Below are 19153 nucleotides of genomic sequence, written 5' to 3'. Positions count from 1 at the left end.
TGCATGCAGCGTCTAATGTGGGCCTCACAGCAGAGGTGGGTGACCAAGACAAGCTTGTGCAGAAGGGTTCCGCGTTCTTAGCCTACGTAACCCAGCTACCAGTGACACCTATATTTCAAGTGCAAGTCTGGTCCCAGTTAGGGGTCTTATCCAATCCTCCAGGTGGCTCGCTGGCCCTTAGGAGGCCACTCTGTACTTCGTACTACAGACTAGGACACGTATCCATGTTCAAATGTTTTCCAAGGCATCGCCTAGCTGTCCACTGACGCTGTACAGGGACACACATCGTTCACAGTCTCTAGAAGCAACTGTATCTTCCTGCTCTGACGAGTGAGTATTGTGCACTGGGTTGTGCAGGGCACTGGAGTGTGTTTCCTGTGACGGCATCATGTCCACGCGCTAACTGGACTCAGGTTATAATCTGGACATATAAAGGACATAAAGTTGAGGGGCTTGGGGTGGGGCAGCTGGAAGGAGGTGACAGTGGACCACTAGGATTGAATACATTGATTAAGTGCATGAATGCTTCAACAATTAAAAAGAAAGAACAAGTCTGGTCTGGTCAGGACCTGCTTCAAGTGGCAGGACTGGAGCACGGCCATTTACAACCCTGTGTGGTACTTTTAGGTCAAGTGTTGCATTCTAAAGTGGGAGATTTGGTTTTGTTTGTTTGTTTTGTAATGTGTTTCAAGACAGGGTTTCCCTGTGTAGCCCTGGCTGTCCTGGACTCGCTTTGTAGACCAGGCTGCCTCTGCCTCCCTGAGGGCTGGGATTACAGGCATGCACCGCCACTGTGCCCAGCTAAAGTGGGAGGTTTGAACCAAGCCCCTCTTGACTAGAACATTCCACAAGTCGCTTCGAAGGCTTCCACCATGCTGGGTCAGCAGGGCAAGCTCTCTCTGCCCTCGGTTCTGACTGGGCGGTGAGAAAATCTCCCCAGGGTCCTCTACAGGGACAAACCTCATTTTCTTCACTGACTCACAGTGTGCACGGTAACCTTCGGGGAAACGTTTTAAGCGATAAACTCAAATAAGACGCAACAGTTAAATCAACCAAGTACAAGAAGAAACCAGAAGGAAACGCTCTCAGGAGCTGAACTTTTACCTGCTGATCGAACAAGGCCCAGAACATGGGGAGTGGAATGTAGAGGAACATCACCCTTGTGACCATCTTGATCTGTGAGATGAGCCGCTCCTGCAGGGGCACAAATCAGCCGGGGCTGGGCCAGCAGCAGCTGCTACGTAGCCAAGGAGGGATGGCCGCATCTAGGGACAGGCTGGGAGATGATTATTCAGTCCAAAGAGCATTACCACAGGCTTCTCAAGGAAGCCAGAATGTTCTAACCAAGCGGGGACTGAGGGAGAAGAGCTGTTTAGGAGGCCAGGCACCAGAGCTTACTAGTCTCAAGGTTACTGGCACCCCAGCTCTCCTCTGTTCACACCAGTCATGTGATCACACAGTGACAGCCATCGCATGTGCATGGCCATCTCCAGGTGCTATTGAGTGTGAGGAGGGCTCGGCTGGGGCTGTGGGCCATGTAGCTAACACTCCACTGCCCACGCCCACTTCCTGGAGCAGCCAGGGCCACTGTGGCCAGAATGACTTACGTCGTATTTCTCTTCAGCCCAGTCCAGCCAGTGTTCCCTCTTGGGATATGCTTTACTTCGGTGTCTAAACCTGTTTTTGATGGCAAACTGAAGGAAGCAGAAAAAAATAAATATAAAAAGGGAGTCAACTACCCCAGAAAACAACAGTTCAATGAATCCCCTTTTAATGGACAAACACAGAAGAAAAATGAGAGAAAAGGCACTTCCTGTGCCCCCCTTCTCCGCCAAGACAGGGTTTCTCTGTGTAGCCTTGGCAGTCCTGGACTCACGTTGTAGACCAGGCTGGCCTCGAACTCACAGAGATCCACCTGCCTCTGCCTCCAGAGTACTGGGCGTGTGTGAAAAGGCACTTTTTTTTTTTTAGAGAAATAAAAAAATTAATCTTTATTCTCAAGTATTTCACACAAGTATACCCGGAAATATGATCATATTGACCACCCATTTCTCCCTCCAATTCTTTTTTTTAAATTTAATTGATTTATTCAGATTATATCTCAATTGTTATCCCCTCACTTGTAAACCCTGCCCTGCCACCACTGTTCCTCCCTCCCTCTTTCACCCTATTCCCCTCCTCTAGGTCTGTGACAGAAAGGGACATCCTCCCCCACCATATGGTCGCAGCCTATCAGGTCTCATCCTGGTAGCAACACAGCATTTTTATCTGGTAGATGCTAGCATGGCACATTTGCTGAAAGGCACAATGGGGCCCCTTTCTCTATGGTCTCTTTCTAAGTCAGATGCCTGCATTGGTCCATTGCCAGTTCTTCACCATCCAGCCTGCTCCACAGAAATGTAACAAGACGTTTGCACTTGTGTTTTCTAGTAGCCAATTAAGAAGTAAAACAAAGTATGTAAACTCCCATCCCTCTACCCCCAACCAAGACAGGGCTTCTTGGTGGAGCCAGGGAACTTGCTCTATGGACCAGGCTGGCCTTGAGCTGCCTGCCTCTGCCTCCTGTGTGACCATTCGTGCCTTTGCTTGGATTAAAGGTGCACGCCATCACCACCCGGCTCTGTTTGGTAAGTTTTATAAAGACAAAACCTCCAAGTACGCTAAAGAAATAATCCTAAGGGGAAAACCAAAGCATTATTGAATTTTTTCTTTTATAAATTGAATTTTGACTTAAAGGTGGTAGAAGGTAGGGGAAAGTTCTGGAGTGATTCAGTGAGAAGGAGCGAGGGAGGGCGGGGCGTGTACTCACGCCAATGCACTTGGCCACTTTGCCCATGATGTTGCCCTGGGGCTGGAACTTCTTGTACATTCTACTGCCGAGGACGAACACAACTGCGCAGAGAAGAGGAGGCGTCAGGCAGCGCCCGCCAGCGCTCCGCCACTGAGAGATGTGACAGAAGTGTTTCCCTCCCCACAGGTAAAGGCCTGCTTCTGATTCTAAAATCCTCGCTCTGAGGAGCGCCTGATGCCTCTAGACCCTCAGCTACTCAGACACAAGTCCTCGCTCTTTGAAGGGAGACACAGGGCTGGTGCTCTCGCATGCCGTAGGAATATGTTATTCTTCAAAGACAGTAAGTGCAGTGCTAATATTTCTGGCTGCAATGACAAGAGGAATGTTTCTCTTTCTCTTAACACTCAAGAGAAAGAGATTAATTGGTTGGAAGGTTTTCTTAATCATAAAAGGCAGAATCCCTACCCCACCCCACCCCCAGCCAGTGCGGAAGCAGTCCTATAATTAATTGCATCTGCAGCCAGTTTGATAAAAATGAGAGATCCTTTTTCTTTCTTTCTTTCTTTCTTTCTGTTTTTTTTTTGCTGTTTTGTTTTGTTTTAAATATTTATTTTTTAAATATTTATTTATTGTGTATACAGTATTCTGCCTGCATGTACACCTGCATGCCAGAAGAGGGCACCAGATCTCATTGTGGATGGTTGTGAGCCACCATGTGGTTGCTGGGAATTGAACTCAGGACCTCTGGAAGAGCAGTCAGTGCTCTTAACCACTGAGCCATCTCTCCAGCCCCTTGTTTTTGTTTTTTTCGAGACAGGATTTCTCTGTGTAGCCTTGGCTGTCCTGGTCTCACTTTGTAGACCAGGCTGGCCTCTAACTGACAGCAATCCATCTGCCTCTGCCTCCCGAGTGCTGGGATTAAAGACGTGCACCACCACCACTGCTCAGATGAGAGATCCTTTTCAATGAGGCTATTATTCTTTTGTGGAGCTTGTTACCAATAGGATCTTGTAAAAATGACCTGCAAAGACATTTTCTGCAGGTGACCCTACACTAGGTTTTTTCTGATTACCAAAAACCACAATTTGATAACTTCAGAGAATCACTAAATACTTGCTGTCCCCTGTTGGGAAGGCCGAGGCTATGAGAGCCACTTGCTTTCAGGGGTCTCACCAAGTTCTTACCTGTACTATAGATGCCCCTCATGGCTGGCTGACTGGTGCTCACGCCCAAAGCCTGACAAACAGGGGTGGTGAAGGGTCCCAACAGGCTGAGCCAGCACTTCCTTCCCCAGCTACTATTTTAACCTTTGAGCTTTTTGATAGACCGAAGCCTAATTCAGGCATAGAGATTTCTAGAAGAGCAGTATATGCCTGTGGTCTTAGATAGTTCCTAAGATGGTGTAGACTCTTTTTCTCAAGAGTAACTTAATCAGACCTGAAGTGCCATTTTCTACCCCGAGCTAAGAGGAGAAGCAAGGGTCCTCAGAAGACTCTGCCCTATTTCAAGAATGCTGAGAGAGGAGATGCTCAGGGCGTGCATGGACAACACGCAAAACCAAAGAAGGTGCCATGAGACGGAATGAACCATGGCTGGTCTTCCTCGCACTGTCAACTTAGCATCTCAGGTCATCTCTTTGTATTTCCTTAAGGATGCTCAGAACTAATGACAGGTCACAGAGCCCAGATTCTACCATCTATCTAGTGTCTAACATCTGTATCTATCTGTCTGTCTGTCTGTCTATCTATCTACCATCTATCCAGTATTTATCTACCATCTATCAATAATCTTATTTCAATCATCTATCTATCTATCATCTATCAATCATCTACCTGACATCTATCTACCATCTATCTATCTATCAATCATCTATTTATCTATCAATTATCTATTTATCTATCAATCATCTATTTATCTATCAATTATCTGTCATCTATCTATCTTTCTATCACCTATCATCATCTATCATTAATCATCTATTTCCCTATCTATCTATCTATCTATCTATCTATCTATCTATCTACCATCTCTCTATCTACCTGCCTCCTGAACACAGAGGGTGTTTCTGCCTCCTGAACACAGAGGGTGTTTCTGCCTCCTGAACACAGAGGGTGTTTCTGCCTCCTGAACACAGAGGGTGTTTCTGCCTCCTGAACACAGAGGGTGTTTCTGTGGAGGAAGGAGAGCTTCAGGGAAGATGAGGAGGGGGCTGAGACAGGCAGTGGGGAAGCGAGCATGAAAAAGAGACAATGATAACAATGGGCATCTGTCAGCTCAGTTGATTTCTACTCACTTAGGGAAACAGCCATGAGAGCTGCCGGAACCCCAAAGGCCAGTGGGTAACAAGCTTGTTGACTGTGGATTCCACACTGTTGAACTGAGGAGAAATAGTAATAAAATGCACCATGTTTTTGCTAATGTATACATTATTCCCATATCTAAACAGCCCTCACTCAGTATACCGTATTGATTTTACTTAATGCTCTGGACTCAGCTGCTTACCTTAATGATGCCATTGCCAGCTGAGCAAGCTCTCTCCACGGCCCCCACCGTGTGTGTGTGTGTGTGTGTGTGTGTGTGTGTGTGTGTGTGTGTGTGTGTTGGAGTGCACTTAGAGCTCAGAAGACAACTTTCAGGATTAAGTTCTCTCTTTCCAGTATGTGGGTCCAGTAATCAAACTCAGGTCGTCAGGATCTGCTAATTCCTTACCAGCTTGGCTGCCTCACTGGCCCCTACTCTGTGAGTGTTCTAATTAGTGGAGACAAACGTGACTGGGCGCTCTGGGACTCAGTGAGTTAAAGCAAATGCACTTCCATTCACTGCTGCACGTGTCCTGCGAGCATGGAGCTACACGTCACGGGCTAAGGGGGGCCCGGACAGTGACTACTTTAGGTGTCTCCCCCACTCCGCCTTCACAGGGGAAGCAATCCGCTCTAAGCGATGGGTATGTGCAGGCTCCTGGGTCTGACCCGTACTGTGCCACCCTCAGACTCAGAGCAAGGAAAGAAATCCATTGGCAAAGGCAATGGAGGGTCCATCCCAGAAACACTTTCAGGAAGGGCTGGAGTCCACAGGGATTTTGGTCTTGTCTTTGACTAGAAACCTCACAGCATTCTGTCAATCAAATCCTTGCTTGAGTGGATTGTAACGGCTTCCCAGTTCTCCACTGACGAAGTGATGGAAACCTCGTCACACACTCAGTTTACTATGTCTTCCCAACTCACTGAAACATCATGGGGGAGTAAAGGCCAAAGGTCACCCATAATCCAGTATATGTCCTCCTGAGCAGTGTTGTGGGCGATGTCTTTCCGCACGGAAAAGGTCTAATACTGAAATCCACGTGTGCGAAGGATGACGGGCAATCTCCCTCAGAATAAGGGAATCAAGAGAGGTTGGAAGTGGGTAAAACATGGAAGAAAGACATTTTCCACATAGGTTTTGAGAGCTATTCCAGCAAGTGCGGCAGCTGGGCCGTCAGAGGACAGAGGGTCAAGATGAAACCAACAGGTCAAGGACTAAGCTTTTTGCTTTGAGACAGGGTCTCACTGCATAGCTCTGGCTGGGCAGGAGCTCGTGTGTAGAGCAGGCTGGCTTCTGCCTCACAGGGTCCCACCTGCTCCTGCCTCTGCCTCCCCAATGTTATGATTAAAGGTGTGTGTGCACTGCCATGCCTGGAAGACGGCTTTTTTTTTTTAAACCTGACTGTCACACAATTAGAAAGAGAAAACCCAAGTTCTTCCCAGATGGTCCTTACCTCTAAGTATGGGTGTGACGATGGTGGAGATCAGGCTTCCAGCATTGATAGCCAAATAAAAGATGGAAAAGAACCGGTTTCTCTGTTTCTCCTGTCATGAAAGGGACAGAGTTAGCTTATGACAGCTTGCCTGGGAATCGTGGGACACTAGGGGCTCGGAGCCTCTGACTGAGTCTGTCAGTATCCTACTTTCTTTCTTTGCTCTTTTTTATTAATTTATTCAGATTACATCTCAATTGTTATCACTTGTGTCCTCCTGTTCCTCCCTCCCCACCCCCTTCACCCTATTCCCCTCCCCTTGGCCTATGACCGAGGGGGACCTCCTTCCCCACCATATGTTCCCAGCCTATCAAGTCTCATCCTGGAAGCCTGCTTATCCTTCCTCTGAGTGCCACCAGGCCGCCCCACAAAGGGGAAGTGGTCAAATATGGGGCACCAGAGTTCATGTCAGAGTCAGTCCCCGCTCTCCACTCAACTGTGGAGAATGTGCTGTCCACCGGCTAGATCTGGGTAGGGGTTCAATGTTTATTGCATGTATTGTCCTTGGTTGGTGCAGTAGCTTGAGCAGAACCCCCTGGGTCCAGATCTGCCCATCATGATGTTCTTCTTGTAGGTTTCTAGGACCCTCTGGATCCTTCTATTTCCCTTTTCTCCCATGCTTCTCTCACCTACTTTCTCACCTACTTTCAAGCATCCTGGAAAAGAATAGGACAGAGATGGGACTCGCAGTCCAGGGCCTCGGCCACTAGGGGGCGTCAGTCGTGGCCGGGCTCCCGCGGAGTTCGCGGTCTTACCTGACCCTCTTCAAACTGATCTCCCCCAAAAGCGGACACGCAGGGCTTGATTCCTCCGGTGCCGAGGGCGATGAGGGCCAGGCCGACCATGGACAGTGCTCTGGGGGAAGGAGTGGTTTAAGGTCCTCAGGAAGGACCGTGCTGCCCCCTGCAGTGTCCTTACAAAGGACTGAGTGCGGCAGCAAGCGTGAGGAGGCTCAGCCGCAGGGAGAAGGAAGGGCATAAGAACACAGGCTGAGTGTCGCATGAAAACTGGACACCACGGAATTCCAGTCACCATTTTAAAAGAATTATTTATCATCTATGAATTGAAAATAGCTTGAAATCTAAGCAAAGATTTGCTTATGAACTTTTTGGTAGCCTTGTCACTACTTTCTTTTTCTTTTCTTGGTGTTTTGAAACACGGTTTCTCTGTGTAGCCCTGGCTGCCCTGGACTCACTATGTAGACCAGGCTGGCCTGGAACTCACAGGGATTCGCCTGCCTCCCCCACCGCCACCCCCACCTCAGTGCTGGGATTACAGGCGTGCGCCACTGTGCCTGGCAAGCCTTATCATTTCTAATGAAAGAGTAAGTACATGAGATATTAGTTAAACAAGCAGGGGCATAGCTCAGTGGTAGAGTAAATGCTTAGTATGCTCAGCCCTGGTTCAGACACACAAATTCCAATCAAACAAACATAAGCCTTGTGTCAATCAAAGAGGACTCGTAATAGTCATTTAATGACATTGAAAACATGATTTAATTGCAAAGCAGAGTATCTGTCTAGGCCCTGTGATCCTCTCCACTTGTTTACAAGGTGAAACAGGCCAGGAAGAAACAGAACAAACCCTGTTAAGACCAGGTTGTGGGACTGAGGGTTATTTATCTTAATTTTATTTTTGATATTTTCCAGGTTACCAGGCATTTTACATCCTAACTTGAAAAAAAAAAAAGAAAGAAAAAGAAAAAGAAAAAGTCATGGGGCAGCAGGAAGTATCAGGACAAGGTATAATGACACATGTATGAAAATATCACCACAAAGCCCATTACTTTGAATGCTAACCTAAAAAATTTATTTAAAGTGGGAAAAGCATAGAAAGTTTTATTATGAGTTTGGTGCTATACATCTACAGTTTTATAAGAATTTACCCTGTTTCTTCTTGGCTGCTAATGCTGCTTAAAGTAACAGTAGAGTGGGTAAGTCTGCTGTCTGACCTGGGGTTATTCCTTCTGGCTGTCTTAGCTGGCCAGTAAGCCCTAGGGTCAGCCGTGTCTGCTTCCCCAGGGCCGGGCTCACAGGTGCACGCTGCTGCCGTGCACACTCTTTTGGGTGTCAGGAATCTGAGCTTAGGTTCTCAAGCTTGCATGGCAAGAACCGTCTCTCCAGCCCCGTACCCCTTCATGCTTATCCGAGGTCACCTTGCTGTTTTGTGGGAGAGCTTGGCTCAGACCTGGTACTCTGCTGCCCGCTGTGCCCATCGCTGCCCCCTTCACCAACACTGCTGCTCTGGGCCCAGGCTCCAGGCAGGGATGACTGTAGCTACTAATTTAAATCTCAGTCATGTTTACAGCCCAAAAGATGACTTACTCCTACATTAAGAATCTGAGGCATAAACAGGAAATAAAACCAATCTTTACACTTTCAAATAGATTTTTGGAGTTTTCAAAGACTTTAAAAAGAAAGTTTGGGTATCTTAAAGAGGCTTTGAACTTTTTGTTTTGCTTTGTTTTGGTTTTGTTGTCATTTTGAGACAAGGCCTCACTATGCAGTTCTGCCTGTCTTGGAACTCATTACGTAGACCAGGCTGGCCTCAAACTCACAGGGACACCTGCCTCTGCTGCTGAGTGCTGAGATTAAAGGTGTGCACTTCAACGCCTGGAGAGAGCCTGAGCTTTTAAGAATTGACACTTTTAAAGACTGTGGGACTTAAAAAATTTAGAGTATTTTATATTGTGATGTTCATATAAATGTGTAATTTTTTGGGCTGTACGGTGATATGTTTGTGTCAAATGGTCAAAGGGTCAATTGTGTGTGTGTGTGTGTGTGTGTGTGTGTACAGATGTTTATAAGCAATATTTTTCATCACAGGTAAAAAGTAGAGACAAAGGCCTACCAACAGATACACTGAAGAGGTATGCCAATATACTGCCCAATGATTCACCCATAAAGACATGGAGTTACACACATTGTGATATGGGTGGACCGTGAAAACCTTATACCATGTGAAAGAAACTACACATAAAAGGTCACCTCATAAATAATTCCATTTATATGAAATGTTCAAATAGGTAGACTCGTAAAGAAAGGAAATAGAATGGGCAGTGCTAGGGGAAGTGTCAGAGAGAATGGAGAGACTGTTCCATCTGGGGAGCTTTTTGAGACAATAAGAGCGCTGTAAACTAGACGGTTTGGTCGCACAAGTCTGAACACCCTACGTACGACCCACGGAATTGTCCACTTTGAAAGGAGGAATTTTATGGTAGGTGGAGTATATCTCAATAAAACTGTTGTCTACAAAATATAAATCATATTCCACATCTGTGTTTTAAGCTGTTCAACAGTTTTCTCGGCTCTTAAATTCCAAAGCTTGGCCGTGGATGCAGTGTGCTGGACCCCAGCACGTCCCCTTGCCTGTGGACTCAGCCGCTGACCCAGGATCTGCGGTTTGAGCAGGATTTGCTATTTCCTACTGTAGAGACCTGTTTGTTTGTTGGTGGTGGTTTTGTTTGTTTGTTTTTGGATGGGGGTGGTGTCTATTCCCTATGTAGCCAACAGGTTTTCCAGTGCATTCCTTTTATTTGTCTAAAATAGAAATCCCTTCCTCTGTGCCCTTGGACAACTATATTGTTTCTTTTCTTTCAGTATTACAGTTCAAATGAGCTGAGATTACTTTGTGCGTTTATGTGAGCATTTGCCTTTTGACCTTCCAGCTCGGATTCCTCTAATAATAAGCTATCTCCATCTTGGCGAGATCCTTCTCTGGTTTATCATTCTTTTTTATTATTATTTATTTTTTACATATGCATTATATTATTACACATATATAAAATAAACTACCTGCAGCAAGAAGAACCATAGAACAATCAGGAATTATATTGTTACCTTCATAGTGTTTTTGGCTGTTTGTATCTGGCAGCCTTGAAGAGAACATCTTTCCTATCTTGGTGAGTCTAAAATTCTGAATGTAAATCAATATTTATCATATCTCATCTTTATCTACTTAAAACATCTATCTAGACCTAAAAACATCTTAACCTCTAAACAAATAAGCTTAATTGTAAAACTAAACTATCTGGTCTTCAACCTCATCAGGGACTTGAGAAGGATTAAAATTAATTACCTGAATAGACAGGAAGTGCAGGTTAGCAGCTTCCAAAATGAGAAAATGACAGAGACAGTTTGCTGCCTTGAACAGCCACCCAAAACTCTCTATAACGGCCACCAAAACTCTCTATAACGTTGGAGCATCATCTTCAGCCTTCTGGCCCAGTATACCTGACAGACATATTTGTGAGGCAGGAGCTATTGAGGACTTGCTTACCCTGTCTTGGCAGAGTTTGGCCATCAACTCTGCCTGCATCCACGCTTGCCCATTTTTAGGCAGAATTGGGGGTCAAGTGTTTTGAACGGTTTATGTCAACTTGACATAGAGTCACTGGAGAGGAGGGGGCCTCAACTGAGAAACCCCCCCCCATGAGACTGGGCTGTGGGCAGCCTGTAGGGCATTGTCTTAACTAGTGACAGATGGGCGAGGGCCCAGCCCATTGTGGGTGGTGCCATCCTGGGCTGGGGAGCAAGCCAGTGAACAGCACCCCTCCACGGCCTCTGCCTCAGCTCCTGCCTCCCGGTCCCTGCCGTTTGATCTCCTGCCCTGCCTCCAGTGATGGACGACGATGTGGAAGTGTAAGCTGAATAAACCCTTGCCTCTCCAATTGCATTGGGTCCTGGTGTTTCATCACAGCAATAGAAACCCTGACTAAGACAACAGTGATACACACATGTAACCTTGCACCTGGGAGGCCTGTAAATTTCAGGGTACATAGCTTGGGCTCTCTAGCAAGTTCTAGACCAGCCTGGAGTACGTAGTAAGATGCTGTGGTAAAAAGCAGGAAGCACACAAGCAAGCTTTGTCATTGGCCTACCAAGCCAGACTGCAGGGAGAGAGAACAGCTCCAGCGAGCCCACACCGTGCTGTCAGGAGTTCAGAACAGATGGCCAGGACAGTGTCTGCTAAACTGAACTACTCAAAAATAGCCTGTTGCTTACGGGGAGAAACCCGAAGGTCTTAGGACATGAGGAGAGCCGGTGGGGCCGAGGTCTGTGGGACTCATGTCCCTCTAGGGAAGACAAGACGAGCACAGATACCTTCACATGACCACACACCCGATGGGATGTCTCGACATTAGGACGGGGACACCCTGAAGACACACTCTTAGACTGTTGAACTGTCTTCTCTACATTGCTGGGGGGGGGGGGGAACCTCAGCTCTCTTGGGGGCCATCTGAGGAACAAGACGAATCATCAGAGACCAAATAAGCAAGCAGCGAGGGTGGGGCAGACGCTGACTCACACATGCACGGGAAGGCTGTTGGGGGTGCCGTCGTGGTCGTGGTCCGTGAGGTCATTAATTGAGCTGACGGAGATGACTGCTTGCCCAATGGTGTAGACGATGGATAGTGAGACAATTGTCCTGTGTTCAGAGAGGGCAAGACCGTCCCAGTTAGTCTCACAGTAGCTGTTCTCGTCCACTTGCCCTCCTGCAAGACGTCAGAGTCCAGCCATGGATCTCTACCCATTTTTCAGAACCAGGTCAAAACTGGAACTCTCAGCAAGGAATGACTGAGGACCACAGATTGAAACTTTGCTTAGAGCCCAGAAGGGGGAGGCCCCACCTCCAACTTCCCTCCACCCCTACCTCTGCCACCGCGGGAACTAGTGGTTATAGCTTTGGACAATAAGCCTTGAAAACCTTGGCAGCCTTGAGTGGACCCAGGGGTTAAAACAAACAAACGTGACACTGGGAAGGAATAAGTGATGCAGGGTAAGAGAGGAACTGAATGGGATGGAATTTGGGGTGAATTTGATCAACACAGTATACACATTTATTATATTCTCAAACGATTGTTTAAAAAAAAAAAAGAAGTTTCTGGTAGCTGTGGCTGGCCAGGAGCAGCCAGCGACTGACTTTACTGACTTCTTCAGAGAGTGGTGCCTGGGTCTTTCTCCTGCCTGTGCCAGCACTTTGGCCTAGAAGAACAGCTTCCTTCTCTATAAGATCCCAGAAACCTTTCCCTGGTAATGTCCTGGGAGATGTCCTCTGGTTGGGTGGCTGTCACAACAGCTTCCCATCCACCAAGCTACATAAGCAGCAACAGCAAGGCCTGAGCAGCAGGCGGAGCTTCTTTCTCCCTCTCTCTCTCTCCCACCTGAGTCTCACCAGCCATAGGCAGGGGCCGGGGCTCTATTCCAAAACAATACAGTTTGGCTGGCACGGAGAGCAAGCAAACAAAGCACCACACAACAGGCTTCGGCCTTCGTTAACTTATAGTGCTAAGTGCTAGGAATACGATATTGAGTAGAAACAAGGCCTTTTCCGCACCGGCCCCAGGCTACCATTCCAAACCACAAAGCTCACACTTTACATCTCCACCCGTGTGACGAGCAAGTCCCAGTCACTCACTTGAACTTCCCCAGCCATGAGTCTGCGATCAGGGCTCCGAGAATTGGAGTCAGGTAGCACAGGGCAACAAAGGTGTGGTAGACGGCCGTGGACAGATCGTCATCCCAGGCAAGGAAGTTTCTGAAGTACAGAACCAGCAGTGCTTTCCACAGGCAAGGTGGAGAGAGACAGAGTTAGGAATGGCTAAGGCAACACACGCACTCATGCGCGCACACAAACACCACACACATGCACACACACCACACACATGCACACACACGCGCACACACACATACACACATGTACACATACACACATGCACACACACACACACATACACATATGCACACACACACACACACGCACACACACATACACATATGCACACACACACACACACACGCACACACACATACACTCATGCACACACACATACACACACACCATACACACGCACACACACAGACACATACTCTTACAGAAGGGTGAGTTGAGGCTGGAACTTACCTCGCATTCCATAGTAGGAGAATCTTTCACAGAATTCATTGACCACGATGAAGAAGATGCTCAGGGGATACCCAAAGCAACCCTGACGAAAGGAAGATAATGTTTAGACACGCCCCTCACCAGTCCACACTCACCACACCCCTCACCAGTCCACACTCACCACGCCCCTCACCAGTCCACACTCACCATGCTCCTCACCAGTCCACACTCACCACACCCCTCACCAGTCCACACTCACCACACCCCTCACCAGTCCACACTCACCACGCCCCTCACCAGTCCACACTCACCACGCCCCTCACCAGTCCACACTCACCACACCCCTCACCAGTCCACACTCACCACGCCCCTCACCAGTCCACACTCACCACGCCCCTCACCAGTCCACACTCACCACACCCCTCACCAGTCCACACTCACCACACCCCTCACCAGTCCACACTCACCACACCCCTCACCAGTCCACACTCACCACGCCCCTCACCAGTCCACACTCACCACACCCCTCACCAGTCCACACTCACCACACCCCTCACCAGTCCACACTCACCACGCCCCTCACCAGTCCACACTCACCACGCCCCTCACCAGTCCACACTCACCACACTCCTCACCAGTCCACACTCACCACGCCCCTCACCAGTCCACACTCACCACGCCCCTCACCAGTCCACACTCACCACACTCCTCACCAGTCCACACTCACCACGCCCCTCACCAGTCCACACTCACCACACTCCTCACCAGTCCACACTCACCACACTCCACACCAGTCCACACTCACCACGCTCCACACCAGTCCACACTCACCACGCCCCTCACCAGTCCACACTCACCACACCCCTCACCAGTCCACACTCACCACGCCCCTCACCAGTCCACACTCACCACGCCCCTCACCAGTCCACACTCACCACACTCCTCACCAGTCCACACTCACCACACTCCTCACCAGTCCACACTCACCACACCCCTCACCAGTCCACACTCACCACGCCCCTCACCAGTCCACACTCACCACACCCCTCACCGGTCCACACTCACCACACCCCTCACCAGTCCACACTCACCACACTCCTCACCAGTCCACACTCACCACACTCCTCACCAGTCCACACTCACCACACTCCTCACCAGTCCACACTCACCACACTCCTCACCAGTCCACACTCACCACACTCCTCACCAGTCCACACTCACCACACCCCTCACCAGTCCACACTCACCACACCCCTCACTGGTCCACACTCACCACACCCCTCACCAGTCCACACTCACCACACTCCTCACCAGTCCACACTCACCACGCTCCTCACCAGTCCACACTCACCACACCCCTCACCAGTCCACACTCACCACACCCCTCACCAGTCCACACTCACCACACTCCACACCGGTCCACACTCACCACACCCCTCGCCGGCCCACACTCACCACACCCCTCACCAGTCCACACTCACCACACCCCTCACCAGTCCACACTCACCACACCCCTCACCAGTCCACACTCACCACACCCCTCACCAGTCCACACTCACCACACCCCTCACCAGTCCACACTCACCACACCCCTCACCAGTCCACACTCACCACGCCCCTCACCAGTCCACACTCACCACACTCCTCACCAGTCCACACTCACCACACCCCTCACCAGTCCACACTCACCACACCCCTCACCAGTCCACACTCACCACACCCCTCACCAGTCCACACTCACCACGCCCCTCACCAGTCCACACTCACCACACCCCTCACCAGTCCACACTCACCACACCCCTCACCAGTCCACACTCACCACACTCCTCACCAGTCCACACTCACCACGCCCCTCACCAGTCCACACTCACCACACTCCTCACCAGTCCACACTCACCACACCCCTCACCAGTCCACACTCACCACACCCCTCACCAGTCCACACTCACCACACTCCTCACCAGTCCACACTCACCACACTCCTCACCAGTCCACACTCACCACACCCCTCACCAGTCCACACTCACCACACTCCTCACCAGTCCACACTCACCACACCCCTCACCAGTCCACACTCACCACACCCCTCACCAGTCCACACTCACCACACTCCTCACCAGTCCACACTCACCACACCCCTCACCAGTCCACACTCACCACGCCCCTCACCAGTCCACACTCACCACACTCCTCACCAGTCCACACTCACCACACCCCTCACCAGTCCACACTCACCACACCCCTCACCAGTCCACACTCACCACGCCCCTCACCAGTCCACACTCACCACACCCCTCACCAGTCCACACTCACCACACTCCTCACCAGTCCACACTCACCACACCCCTCACCAGTCCACACTCACCACGCCCCTCACCAGTCCACACTCACCACACCCCTCACCAGTCCACACTCACCACACCCCTCACCAGTCCACACTCACCACACCCCTCACCAGTCCACACTCACCACGCCCCTCACCAGTCCACACTCACCACACCCCTCACCAGTCCACACTCACCACACCCCTCACCAGTCCACACTCACCACACCCCTCACCAGTCCACACTCACCACACTCCTCACCAGTCCACACTCACCACGCCCCTCACCAGTCCACACTCACCACACCCCTCACCAGTCCACACTCACCACACTCCTCACCAGTCCACACTCACCACACCCCTCACCAGTCCACACTCACCACACCCCTCACCAGTCCACACTCACCACACCCCTCACCAGTCCACACTCACCACACTCCTCACCAGTCCACACTCACCACACCCCTCACCAGTCCACACTCACCACACTCCACACTCACCACGCCCCTCACCAGTCCACACTCACCACACTCCTCACCAGTCCACACTCACCACACTCCACACTCACCACGCCCCTCACCAGTCCACACTCACCACACCCCTCACCAGTCCACACTCACCACACTCCTCACCAGTCCACACTCACCACACTCCACACTCACCACGCCCCTCACCAGTCCACACTCACCACACCCCTCACCAGTCCACACTCACCACACCCCTCACCAGTCCACACTCACCACACCCCTCACCAGTCCACACTCACCACGCCCCTCACCAGTCCACACTCACCACACCCCTCACCAGTCCACACTCACCACACCCCTCACCAGTCCACACTCACCACACCCCTCACCAGTCCACACTCACCACGCCCCTCACCAGTCCACACTCACCACACTCCTCACCAGTCCACACTCACCACACCCCTCACCAGTCCACACTCACCACACCCCTCACCAGTCCACATTCACCACACCCCTCACCAGTCCACACTCACCACGCCCCTCACCAGTCCACACTCACCACACCCCTCACCAGTCCACACTCACCACACCCCTCACCAGTCCACACTCACCACACTCCTCACCAGTCCACACTCACCACGCCCCTCACCAGTCCACACTCACCACACTCCTCACCAGTCCACACTCACCACACCCCTCACCAGTCCACACTCACCACACCCCTCACCAGTCCACACTCACCACACTCCTCACCAGTCCACACTCACCACACTCCTCACCAGTCCACACTCACCACACCCCTCACCAGTCCACACTCACCACACTCCTCACCAGTCCACACTCACCACACCCCTCACCAGTCCACACTCACCACACCCCTCACCAGTCCACACTCACCACACTCCTCACCAGTCCACACTCACCACACCCCTCACCAGTCCACACTCACCACGCCCCTCACCAGTCCACACTCACCACACTCCTCACCAGTCCACACTCACCACACCCCTCACCAGTCCACACTCACCACACCCCTCACCAGTCCACACTCACCACGCCCCTCACCAGTCCACACTCACCACACCCCTCACCAGTCCACACTCACCACACTCCTCACCAGTCCACACTCACCACACCCCTCACCAGTCCACACTCACCACGCCCCTCACCAGTCCACACTCACCACACCCCTCACCAGTCCACACTCACCACACCCCTCACCAGTCCACACTCACCACACCCCTCACCAGTCCACACTCACCACGCCCCTCACCAGTCCACACTCACCACACCCCTCACCAGTCCACACTCACCACACCCCTCACCAGTCCACACTCACCACACCCCTCACCAGTCCACACTCACCACACTCCTCACCAGTCCACACTCACCACGCCCCTCACCAGTCCACACTCACCACACCCCTCACCAGTCCACACTCACCACACTCCTCACCAGTCCACACTCACCACACCCCTCACCAGTCCACACTCACCACACCCCTCACCAGTCCACACTCACCACACCCCTCACCAGTCCACACTCACCACACTCCTCACCAGTCCACACTCACCACACCCCTCACCAGTCCACACTCACCACACTCCACACTCACCACGCCCCTCACCAGTCCACACTCACCACACTCCTCACCAGTCCACACTCACCACACTCCACACTCACCACGCCCCTCACCAGTCCACACTCACCACACCCCTCACCAGTCCACACTCACCACACTCCTCACCAGTCCACACTCACCACACTCCACACTCACCACGCCCCTCACCAGTCCACACTCACCACACCCCTCACCAGTCCACACTCACCACACTCCTCACCAGTCCACACTCACCACACCCCTCACCAGTCCACACTCACCACACCCCTCACCAGTCCACACTCACCACACTCCTCACCAGTCCACACTCACCACACCCCTCACCAGTCCACACTCACCACACCCCTCACCAGTCCACACTCACCACACTCCTCACCAGTCCACACTCACCACACCCCTCACCAGTCCACACTCACCACACCCCTCACCAGTCCACACTCACCACGCTCCTCACCAGTCCACACTCACCACACCCCTCACCAGTCCACACTCACCACGCTCCTCACCAGTCCACACTCACCACGCCCCTCACTGGTCCACACTCACCACACCCCTCACCAGTCCACACTCACCACACTCCTCACCAGTCCACACTCACCACACCCCTCACCGGTCCACACTCACCACACCCCTCACCAGTCCACACTCACCACACCCCTCACCAGTCCACACTCACCACACCCCTCACCAGTCCACACTCACCACACTCCACACTCACCACGCCCCTCACCAGTCCACACTCACCACACCCCTCACCAGTCCACACTCACCACACCCCTCACCAGTCCACACTCACCACACCCCTCACCAGTCCACACTCACCACACCCCTCACCAGTCCACACTCACCACACCCCTCACCAGTCCACACTCACCACACCCCTCACCAGTCCACACTCACCACACCCCTCACCAGTCCACACTCACCACACTCCACACTCACCACACCCCTCACCAGTCCACACTCACCACACCCCTCACCAGTCCACACTCACCACACCCCTCACCAGTCCACACTCACCACACCCCTCACCAGTCCACACTCACCACACCCCTCACCAGTCCACACTCACCACACCCCTCACCAGTCCACACTCACCACACCCCTCACCAGTCCACACTCACCACACCCCTCACCAGTCCACACTCACCACACCCCTCACCAGTCCACACTCACCACACCCCTCACCAGTCCACACTCACCACACCCCTCACCAGTCCACACTCACCACACCCCTCACCAGTCCACACTCACCACACCCCTCACCAGTCCACAC

General features: G+C 51.3%; 1 protein-coding gene across 1 annotated transcript in view; it reads right to left on the bottom strand.

Annotated features, from left to right (window-relative positions):
* SLC15A1 (solute carrier family 15 member 1) overlaps positions 1-19153 on the bottom strand; it is a 58493-nt gene that overhangs the window by 16116 nt on the left and 23224 nt on the right. The window contains exons 3-11 of the mRNA XM_084767799.1: positions 13488-13569; positions 13002-13143; positions 11892-12011; positions 7340-7439; positions 6546-6636; positions 5085-5168; positions 2810-2892; positions 1608-1694; positions 1105-1194 (exon numbers count right to left, since the gene is read on the bottom strand). Coding sequence (XP_084623925.1) covers positions 1105-1194; positions 1608-1694; positions 2810-2892; positions 5085-5168; positions 6546-6636; positions 7340-7439; positions 11892-12011; positions 13002-13143; positions 13488-13569 — 879 coding nt within the window. The remainder of the gene's footprint in view (positions 1-1104; positions 1195-1607; positions 1695-2809; positions 2893-5084; positions 5169-6545; positions 6637-7339; positions 7440-11891; positions 12012-13001; positions 13144-13487; positions 13570-19153) is intronic.

This window comes from Acomys minous (assembly GCF_964271855.1).
Source record: "Acomys minous genome assembly, chromosome: 18".
NCBI classification, from domain to species: domain Eukaryota; kingdom Metazoa; phylum Chordata; class Mammalia; order Rodentia; family Muridae; genus Acomys; species Acomys minous.
The sequence above is the reverse complement of the archived record's forward strand: the minus strand, read 5'-3'. Positions and strand labels throughout refer to the sequence as shown.